Below are 11,723 nucleotides of genomic sequence, written 5' to 3' on the forward strand. Positions count from 1 at the left end.
TTAAAAAATTAACAAATGTGTGTTTTATAAACAATTTCAGAGACTATTGAAAAAAATCCCACAAAGGAAAACAAATATATAATCAGATATATTATACGATGAAAAATACCTTAAAAAATTAATACAACTTTTCAAATATCTCCATGTATACTCAATGATTGAGAAATAACAAAAATTGTTTTAGTGAAATAAACGAGTTTTTCAAATGAAACAAAAATTAATAGTAATCTTTTTATATTACCTAGTAAATGAAAGGTTTATGCTATTAAACACTTAAATTGAGAGTATTAAACATTTCCATGTGAAAAGAAAATATACAATAAATAAAAATATTAAAAAATAATAAAAATATTCAAATGTGAGACATGTTTTTTTTTTAATTGACATACATAATGTTAACATAATTACATAAAGATGATGATAAGATAACAAATATATTGGAGATAGGAATGAGTATCATGATAAACAAAATAATTAGAAAAAATAAAAAATATTAAATATATATACACACACATATACATCCTCATACTTATTCTCATACCCAATTGAAAAAGTGAAGGATTCTACATACTCATATTCATGCCCAACAATCAATGTGGGGATTCCATGTCAAGATGGAAACAGTACCAATAACCTGGACGAGTTTATTTGCCATCTCCATACATGATATTAATGATTCAACTTTGATAGGAATATAGAAGAGTTTTTAGAGTTTATATTTAAAAACAATTTATTTTTAGTATTAACTTTAATTAAGATTTTTTTTATAATAATTTAGATCTAAAATGATTTTTAGTATTGATTGAATCTCAACTAATTAACTAAAAAATCATTGTACTAAAATAAATATTAAGTATGTATAAAAAATATAATTAAAATAAACATAAAAAATATTAAATTATTATATCAAAACTTAAAAAATAATATTTCAGTCGTATTTTTATTAGAGAATATTTTTTAAATTAAATTTGATAAAAAAAAAGTTTATTAGATGCAAGCTGAAAAAACTTGTCAGTTAAACAACTTAAAATTCAAAATTTTCTCCTGGATCAAGATATACTCATTAAAAACGCTAAAATCAAATTAATAAAAAAATAATTCACATTATATTTTTCTTTGTTAAATGAAAAATATTTTAAACGTGAATTCTAAAACACACACATACATATACATATATATATATATATATATATATATATATATATATATATATATAAATTTACCATTACAAGAACATTTTTACTATGATTATATGTTAACTAATTAATATAAATACAGTAAAAAGGTAATTATTTTATTTTTTACAGGTATTTCTTAAATAAAAAATAGTTCACATTATATTTTTCTTTGTTTTTTTTATTGGAGCATATACTATTGACTATTAATATAAAAATTTAAATGATCAACTATGAAAAATATTTTAAACGTGAATTCTAAATATATATATATATATATACATATATACATATATATATATATATATATATATATATATATATATAAATTTACCACAGAATAGTGTATGACTAAATAATATTACAAGAACATTTTTACTATGGTTATATGTTAACTAATTAATATAAATACAGTAATAAGGTAATTATTTTATTTTTTACGAGTATTTCTTAAGTACTCATTATACATATATACCAAGATACAAATAAATAAATATTATATGTATATATAAATTCAGTTTTTCCTCTCTCCTCAGAAAAAACAAACTTTATTTTCTCTTTTTTAGATTTTATTTTTGTCACTTCTGTGCTCTATTCCGTTTTTCATTATCAGGAAAAGGGGGGGAAAACAAAAGAAGTTAAAGAAGAACCCTAACATTGTCGTTCCAGCTTCTGTTCTCAAATCAGATTTTGGATTGGTGTGAACTTTTAGGGCATTAATGGAATGAAGCAGAAGAAAGTGGTGAGAGTCCCTGTAAGACCAGAAAAAACAGAGAGGACACAACCAATGGCGTCTGCAGATAAACAATTGAAAGAACAACTTCTTGAAGCCGGTAACAAGCTCGCAGATCCTCCGTCTTCTGTAGAGGAGCTTCTCTCACTCTTAGAGGCAAGTCCTTTTCCTTTCAAATGCTATTTTAACTATTTTTTTTCATGATTATTGATATTTAATTTGGGGTGTTTATTTTTTTAATACAAGTTGTTTCTTGCATGTCGTTCCTGTCTTTCGTCTGGAGAAGGCAAACTTGTTGCTGATATTGTGTGGCTTTGATGTTTTTGTTACATTTTGTTGGAAATAACGAGTACATGGAATGTTTGATTTCAGTTATTATTCTACAACGTCATTTGGCTGTGATGGCGTAGGTGTCAGGGTATGTGTTATGTTATAATAAACATCCTAATATAATATAATATAATCATATCATATCATATGTATGCTATTTTCCCTTACCGAGTTACGATATTTTAACTGGTAACGGTAAGCTATGATTATAATAAAAGTCAGTGTTATTGAGTGTTTAGGTAGGGATGTATGAGATAGACCATGGAAGTGAAGAAAACTGAACAAGGCCCTAAAATATGCGATGTTCAGTTTTTATCAATCTTTGATTACTGGTTCGCAGGTTAGTTTAGTAATTGATGGTTTGGAGTGGTGCCAACCGCCAACAGTGATGCCAGGTTTGAGGATGTCGAACTTGGTTGTTGTAGTGTTGGCAGGGGAGTTGCAACTGTGGAGGGGATTCTTATGTGAAATTGAAGAAATGGTTATCAAAATCTAAAAAAAACAACAACTAATTATACCTTCAGATTTTTCCACTCCCTTCTAAAAAATTATGTTCTGCAATAAAATTTTGGAACTATTTGATCATAGAAAATATATCTACTTCAAGTTACATGGAAACCATTTGATATGATCCGGTATATTTCTGGGTTATTTATTTTTTATTGATCTGGACAATTTAATGGCATATTTATAATATCCGTCTGAGTTGATGGTTAAAACTAAACTATAGCTGTGGCATATTTTCATATATAGGTTTTGCAGTGTTGGGTTTCGTGAATACAATTTTTTAAAACAAGATAGTTCACAGAGGAAGTAATTTATATTGCAAAATATGGTCCAATATTGCTATGGTACAACAGGGCTTGTTTACAAGTGTAAAATTATCAATAATCCTCTGTCAAAAGTTTTTGTTGGTGGTGAATATACCATATTTTGAATTTAGAGACTCTTATATACATATGTGCTTGTGTTCCCTTGCTGACATTGTCTTTATGTTTTCTTATTTTTTATGCTATTTACTAAACACTTTATATTGTAGCTGATCTTACATAATTCTCAAGTAGTCAGGTGTTGGATTGAGATTTTTGTTGCATGTTCTCACATACTTTGGTTGGCCTCTCAGCTTTGTTGGTGTTGCACTGGGTTTCTATTTCTTTGAGTTATTTATCATGTATTGTAAATTACAGCAGTGTGAAAGACCGACATTGTTTAACATGCAACCTATATACTCTTTACCTTCACAAGTGATGAAGAATTGTTCTGATATAAATAATGTCTCTGAATCCAGGCAATTCAGGGAAAGGTTTATTTCGTAGTTTTATTTTTTAAAACCCTTTAAGTACAGCATGAGTTTGAACTTTGAAGTCATGTGTAGCTGAAAACTTCCTTTCTAGTAAAAGATATGCGAATATGAAAAATAGTCTTAACCAAATGACTAGTCAAATTATTAAACTTATTTTATTTTCCTTTGCTCTACAGCAAGTAGAAAGCTGCCTGTCAAGGGTTGAACAGTCACCAACAGATTCTATGCAAAATGCACTCTCTCCATCATTGAAAGCAATGGTTGGTGACCAACTTTTAAGGCACTCAGATAATGATGTCAAGGTTGCAGTTGCCTCTTGCATCAGTGAAATAACAAGAATCAGTGCACCTGATGCTCCTTATGATGATGATCAAATGAAGGTGTGTGGAATTTTCATACGACAATTTATGAATGCACTTGATGATTATCATACTCTTTATGAAAGGTATCAGTAAATCAATTGAATCTTATCTATGACTTTCTCTTGCAGGAGGTCTTTCACTTGATAGTATCTTCATTTGAAAATTTGCATGACAAGTTAAGTCGATCATATGCCAAGAGAATCTCAATTCTGGAAACTGTTGCAAAAGTCAGATCCTGTGTGGTAATGCTGGACCTTGAATGTGATGCCCTGATATCGGATATGTTTCAACATTTCTTGAAAGGTGTAAGGTAGGAGTATAGTATCGGATTCCCCCAAGTTCCCCGTTGTCACAACTTCAAAATTTAAATATCTTGTCCCCTATTTTTTTTCTTAACTTAAAACATGATTTGATTTTTGTGATCTTTTACTGCACAATCTGTGAACTATTGTGCCTTTTATTTTGTTTTCCTGCTTGGTACCTTATGAACATTTACTAACTTGTGTGATGACTGATTACTTCCTTCAGTTTATTTTTACAGTTGGGTGCAAAAATACTTTAAATCCAAATATTAGAACAAAGCTGTCTTTATCTTATACCCTCTTGTATATATAATGAATGAATCGGTATCTTAACTTGAATCAAGGATTTTTATTTAAATTTGGCTACAATATACTTTTTCAGTGAAGACCAACAAAATATGATGATATAGTACATCAACCTTAATATCAGTTATATTAAGGAAAATTGAAGGTATAATAAGAAAACATATTAGTAAAACTATGGGCATTATATTAATATATAGTGCCTCATCTGTGTCCTGATTCTTAAACAATTGTTCAAGTAGTGTATTGTATTGAATCGTAATGCTTCTACTTGTGAAACATAATTGTTACATATATACAAATGCATTTTTACAGTGAGTTAGACAAACATAAGCATCGGGGCATGGTTTTTGACCAGGTTTATTTTGTAAATTTCAGGGAACATCATCCCGAAAATGTTGTTTTGTCCATGGAAACAATTATGACAGTTGTTATTGAGGAAAGTGAAGATATATCCTTAGCCCTGCTGTCCCCACTACTGGACAGCGTTAAGAAAGACAATGAGGTTGTGACAGTTACTATTTCATCCTTTTTAGTAGATTGTGATTTTAAACCTGAATGATGTTTTTTGTCGTTCAAATTTTATTGTTGTCATGATGTTGATAATCATTGAAATTTAGGAAGTTTTTCCAATTGCCCAAAAATTGGGGGAGAGGGTTCTTGAAAATTGTGCAACGAAGCTTAAGCCCTACTTGGTTCAAGCAGTGAGATCCTTGGGTGTATCGGTTGGGGATTATAGTGCTGTACTTGCTTCAATATGCCAGGATACATCTGATGATTTGGAAAAAAATGATACATGTGTGACTAGTGAGCATGCGGTAAGTTTTCTGTCGGTCTTTTGTCGATTAATCTTTGAAACATTTCATGATGAAGTTTTTCTATGGTCATTTTGACCTTTTTCAGGAGGATAAGAGCGATTCAGAAAAACAATCATTGGAGAAGTCAACACATGTATCTCCTTTATGCTCCTGTTTTTCTATGTGTTGTTTTAGACATTTATTTTCCAGAATTGACACTGGAATATGGTGATTTTCATTTGAGCAGGTGGTTAAAAAGGATTCGAGGGAAGTTACATCCTCTCAACGAGGAAATCCTGATGTGAATAAATCTCCAAACTCAGGCATGAGCTATGGTATTGCATGTGTTGGAGAAGATACTGCTTTAGCTTATTCCAATCCCATTAAGAAGAAAGAGGATGCTGATTGTTCCAACCACTCTGAAGGTTTGAATAAATTGGGTCATGAGGTGGGTAGTGATTTGGACACCAAAAAGGTTGTCAATAGTAAACAAAAGGCAGGAAAAGCTACCAAGAGACCACGAAAGAAATCAAGCTCTTCTACTAAATTGGCAAAACCTTCCAAGGATCAAGTTGCTGCTAATGAGAAGGAAACTGAGAAAATGCTTGACGATGAAAGCAACAGTAAGATAGTTCCCAGTTCCCCTCACAAAGAACATTTTGTTGAAGCAGCAGGACCTTCAGAGAGTAATAAAGAAATTGATACTAAGATTTCATCACCAGTGGCAGTAAATGATGAATCTGAAGTGGTTGCTTCTCCTCCAAGTGAGAGCCTCAATGATGAAAATCATTCAAAGAAACTTGGACAATCAACAAAGGAAGACGACCCTGTAAAAGAAGGCACTGCATATGATGTTTCTAAGGTGTCAGGAGGAGCTAGTGATTCAGAAGCCAAACCTGTGACGCGGTCAGTGAAAAAGGCACTAGGTCAAAAGTCTTATTTGAGAAAAACTAGTGTGGTAGATTCTGTAAAAAAAGAAAGCGGTGCAAAAAATAATGCAGATGCTAAAACATACTCAGCCAAGAAATTAGAAGAAAACAAAAAGGGTAGTGGTGGATCCTCCTCAAGGCAGGCAGAAGACAGGAAAAAAGGAGGGCGCGGTAAAGCTAAGACTGAGACAGATGTAGCAAAGTCATCTGCTATGAATGTGGACAAAGTATAATTTTTATGTTTTATACTGTGCTTATTTCTTTTGCTGCTATTTATCAAGATTATTGCTACACGATTTTATTCTACTTTGTTCTTTCTTCAAAGTAAAACATTAAAGGAATGATTGTTAATTATTTAGGAAATAGTTTCTTCTCCGAGGTCTGGTACAAAATCTGCCAAAGGTGCATGTTCAGAGGAGACTCCCAGGGCAAATGTGAAAAGGAAACTTACTTCAGGAAAAGAAAATGTATGTATCCCGATTTGTGTGAACTTGTAAATTATGTTATTGATATGTTAAGGATGTATTCGTTGGGGAACTTTTTTCTTTGGAAAAGTCTTTTATCTGGCATGCCTAGCATGTCCCAGAATTTCATTGTCTTCTTGCAAGATTTCCAATTAACTGGCTGTTGTACCAGGAGTATGATACGAAGGAACATGGTGAAAACCTTGTTGGTTTACGGGTCAAAGTTTGGTGGCCTAAGGATCGTGAGTAAGTACTTGGCATGTCTTCAAATTTTCATATGCTGTCACTGTAAATCTTTTTAAGAAGCAGCAGGGAAGTGCTTCGTACTGTTTTACATTTCCTTTTAAATTTTAATATGTACTTCTGCGGCTTATGATTGTCTGAGCTGTGTGACGTACATATTTATAGTTCTTAATCTGGACTAATGTTGCTTTGTGTTATGCATATTACATATTTACAATCACAATTACTACATGTATCGTTGTGTAAAGCTTTTTGTTGAAGTTATCATTGTCTTGATTTCCCTTCTTGTCCCACACACTTTTTTTCTTAATTTATTTTGACAGTTTATGTATTGGACTTTGACTTTCTAATTGCACGAATTATTTATAATAATCTGTATCTTTTTTAAAATTTAGTGTGACTGAGTTTTGATATGAAATACATTGTCAGAGTATATATTTTGAATTAAAATAGTGTAATCATGCACATTCTATTTATGATCCGTTTGCTTGTTCAAATTGATGTAATGGAAACTTTTAATATATATTTTTACTGACATTTAATCTATTGCAGGTTTTACAAGGGTATTATTGAATCTTTTGATTCTGCAAAAAAGAAGCACAAGGTGATTTGACTGTTTGTTAAGTCTCCTCTCTACCCTTACCATCACTTACAAAAAGCTTTATATTCTTTTTGTTTTTCTGTGTTGCACTGCCATTTAAGTATATTTAACGTTTGCTCTATACTCTAGATGGCTTAATATCTTAGTTGGATGGGGATTACATTTATTGGTATTATTTCAAATTGTGAAAAAAAATGTAACATTCTACTTCTGCTATGACCATTTGTTTGAGCCACTTTTAAAGAGAAAAAGTAAAATGCATTTTTGAAATTGAAAAAAAAAATTCGAGTTAAGAGGGTTAGTTAATGTAATCAGTAGTTAAACTTGTTAGTTTATAATATTTTACCAAAACTACCCTTCTGATTATTTGGGACTCATCAGATTTATATAATTTACGCTGTCATCTTCTCCAATTAACACAACAGAGAATATATTTATCTCATTAATTTATAGTATTTATATGTTTACTACAAACAATGTAGAGCAATTTATAGTATTTATATGTTTACTACAAACAATGTAGAGTAATTTAGAGTATTTTGGTTAAAGAATTAATGCAATAAACAATTGGAAGACTCTTTAAAAAATGAAACTTTCTTAAAATCTTATCTGTATGGACACAATGAAAAAGAAGTATCTGGAAATGTTTTTGGTTTTTTTCTGGAAAATAAAAGTAAAACACAATGGAAAGGGAAGTCATTTTAGTATTTTTCTTAATAGCTGGAATGAGTAGCTTGTGATCATAAATCTTTATTGTATACTTTTATCAAAACTTGTCCAAATACAGGCTATTTTATCATCTGGCAACTATTCTGTATTTTAGGTCTCGTATGATGATGGTGATGAAGAAATACTAAATCTTGGGAAGGAGAGATGGAAGGTCATTGAAAAGGACTCAGATGCAGATGAGGTTGGTCTATGCGTAGTCCTTTTGCACCAACTTTTCTGCTTATAAATTAATAACAACTATTTCTGTGGACAGGAAGATCGAAGTGATAGTGCAAGTCTTGATGCTTCCATTGATATGTACGTGCTGCATATTGTTAATATACATTTTTGTAGATATATTGTATGGATGTATTATCTTATATTTTTCAGGCATGTTTTTATGGAGCGCATTGTGTGTATTGTGTTGACCTTTTTTCTGAAATTATGTCTTGTAATGTTGGCTTAGTTGATGCTGTTGTTTGTGCTTGCTACTGATTTGCTGTATACTTTTTTTGAAAGAAAGCTACCATGATACATTTTGTGTATATATATATATATATATATATATATATATATATATATATATATATATATATATATATATATGTGTGTGTGTGTGTGTGTTTGTGTTTGTGAATGATGATTTGTCCTATGGCTTAGTACTGAACCATCTCCCTCTTCCCGTGCTTTCTGGTCAGTCATGGTGTGTTTTGTATTTGATCTACCAATCATGTCTATGGTCTTTAATTATTCAAGCCATTGAACATTGAGAGCATGTACGTGTTGTGGATTTTCATATAGATTTAATATATTGTGTTCAATGCTAAAGGAAATATTTAAAAAATAAAAAACTATTGTTATCTTTTAATTTAAAGGAAACAACTGTCTGTTAAGAAAGAGATTGAAAAGTCCCATATTGTTGGAGTTGGCTGTCTGTATCTCTTGAAGCAATTGGGCTATCTCCTGTCCCTTGGTTTGATTTGTATCAATTAAGAATGTTGTGATAGTAGATCTTTTATTGTTCTTCCTTTGTTTTGAACGATTCAAATGCATGTGTCTTATTTAGTGCTCTTCTTTTTGCGAATTCTCTTTGATGTTGTGGCAGACATGGCTTTCTTTTTCTTTATTTGGTCTTCTTTACTTTGCATTGTTCTCTGGTCCTATTCAGGCAACCAAAGAAGAAAGGGAAAACAAGTGACGGTGAAACCACCAAGCAGGGAAAGATGGATGTTTCTTCCAGGTCATTTAATTATCAATTTATCTATTTTAGTGCCACCTCTTATTGGATATCTAAATTTTGGATGATTTTGCAGTGGAATAAAGACGAATAGTAGATCAAAAAGTGTATCCCTGAAGTCTAGCCAAAGGTTCAAAGATGACACCAAATTGAAAGATTCCAAGACAAATAGCAAATCTGAGAATGGAGTTAATAAAAAATCTAAGGATGACATTCCTAAGAGTTCTAGCAGTAAATCCATTGTTGCTACTAAAAAACTGAGTAAGAAATCGAAAAATACTGATACTGCCGAGACTGGGGAATCAAATGATGATGACAGTAGTGTGCCAAAGCCGTCTTCCAAGTCTAAGCTAGAAATTCTAAAAAGTGGAAAATCCAAAAAATCAACCCCAAAGACTGCTATTTCCAAAGAAAAACCTCTCAAAAGTGGTGGAAAGGATGATGTTAATGGCTCTGGCAAGGTAAAATCTGGTTTATTGAAGAAAAAAAATTTTGAGAATGGTAAATCAGATGTTTCAGAAGGAAAGATAGAAGATGCCAAGGACAAGACTTCAATTTCGTCTAAGGTACAAGGAAGTGAGGTCAAGAGTGGAAAGAAGCGGAGGAGAAGCTAGATGTGGGTATTTTGCATGCTGTTTATTCCTTAACTGGGTGCTTTTATCAGTTTCCTCATATCATTTAACTCTTCTTTCTATGGCTGGAGTTATCAAATGAGTTTCAGCATGTATGAGGTAGCTGTTCATCATTTTGTGGTAATTATTCTAATGTTAGCACTGTTATCTTTAGTAATTAGTTAGACTAGTTTAGTAGTACGAGTTACTATCTTTAACACAAAAATATTTGGCTAGCAACTTTCTTTCAAAGAATGATGACTACTTACACAATCAAATCAAACAGTATTTGCAGTGCTTATTACTGAACTATGGTTATTGTTTACTTAACAGCATAATTGATGTGGTGGAAGCTATTAAAGTTGGTCAGTTGGGGAAACTTACCTTTTTTTTGGTAACTGGTAGAGAAAATGTGGGAAGAGATGAAAGAAATGAATGGGGGAAAGAAGTATTAACTTATCACGGGAGGGTGAAAATTGACAGAGAAGAAATGAGATATTTTAGATGTATCTCTTCTCTTATACTCATAAGTAAGAATTGCATGCTCTTTTTAATTACACTCACATTTAGCTGATACTAATTTTATTCAAATCAAACACTCTTATTTTTGTTTCTTCTATACATCCCATTTTTATTTATTTGTATCCTTTCTATTTCTTTCAATTTTATGTAATCACATAGCACTTTAAGTGGAACAAATTCTTTGTACTGGATTACTTTATCTCAATTTGCATCTTTGAGAGACTTTAACATCAGTCAGAACATGGATACATGTGGTATATAACTTTCTTTGATAACAAGTCTTTCAATGATTGTAGAGAAATAGTGAGAAGAGTGACAAGAAATGTGAGAAATATAGGATAAGATGTGTTTCGTGGAAGGGAAGTGATGGAGAAAATATAAATTATATATATAGTCAATAAAATATTTGTGTTGAACATTAAAGAGACGTCAAATAAAGTTTTTGAAAGATTTGGACAATAAAACATGAATATTAATAAGAAAATAATAAATATGTACTAAATTATTTTTGAATATAATATATTCTAGTGATCTAATTTTATATTATTAAATTATATTAAAATTTATTGATTACAATTTATTATATATGAAGATAGTTTTTAATGGATTTAAAAAAGTTATAACATAAATGCTGCTTTCATTTGAATTTGTTTATATTATATAAATTTTAATTTTAAAAGTGGGTGACTAATATTATAATTACTAAACTTATAGAATGATTTATCAAAAAATATATGCAAATATAAATTATATAAATTTTGTTTGATAAATTTAATAATGAAATAATATATGTAAAAGTATTCATATATAATTATATATAAATTTTACATTACATTTTTAAAAGCTATCAACTTTTTTTAAAAGCGGTTAATTATACTTAAAAAAAATATTTTTTACTTATAATTCATAACAAACAAAGATAATTATTTATGAAACTATTTTTAAAATTTTAATTTATTTATAGTATACAAGTTTATGAATTACATAAAGCATGATTTTATGACATTTATTATTGTAAAAAATGATTTATAAACAATCTGGGCAACATGTACAGTTAAACCTTTCCACAATCTATTCCAAATCTTTTAATAACTTTGTTCCTT

The 11,723-nt window shown here is 30.3% G+C and overlaps 1 protein-coding gene across 1 annotated transcript; it reads left to right on the top strand.

The window, feature by feature from the left end:
- Positions 1–1,754: 1,754 nt before the first annotated feature.
- Positions 1,755–10,407, top strand: LOC114163050 (sister chromatid cohesion protein PDS5 homolog C-like). The gene is made up of 14 exons (XM_085666586.1): positions 1,755–2,068; positions 3,722–3,921; positions 4,032–4,213; positions 4,887–5,013; positions 5,129–5,326; positions 5,412–5,459; positions 5,553–6,461; positions 6,594–6,701; positions 6,871–6,944; positions 7,494–7,545; positions 8,366–8,452; positions 8,525–8,568; positions 9,419–9,490; positions 9,564–10,407. The coding sequence occupies exons 1-14, from the start codon at positions 1,900–1,902 to the stop codon at positions 10,099–10,101; spliced, it is 2,808 nt and encodes a 935-aa protein (XP_085522712.1). The 5' UTR covers positions 1,755–1,899; the 3' UTR covers positions 10,102–10,407.
- The last annotated feature ends 1,316 nt before the right edge of the window (positions 10,408–11,723 follow it).

The sequence above is a fragment of the Vigna unguiculata genome, chromosome 9 (assembly GCF_037176805.1).
Source record: "Vigna unguiculata cultivar grain cowpea cultivar isolate G323 ecotype 2 chromosome 9, ASM3717680v1, whole genome shotgun sequence".
Lineage (NCBI taxonomy): Eukaryota > Viridiplantae > Streptophyta > Magnoliopsida > Fabales > Fabaceae > Vigna > Vigna unguiculata.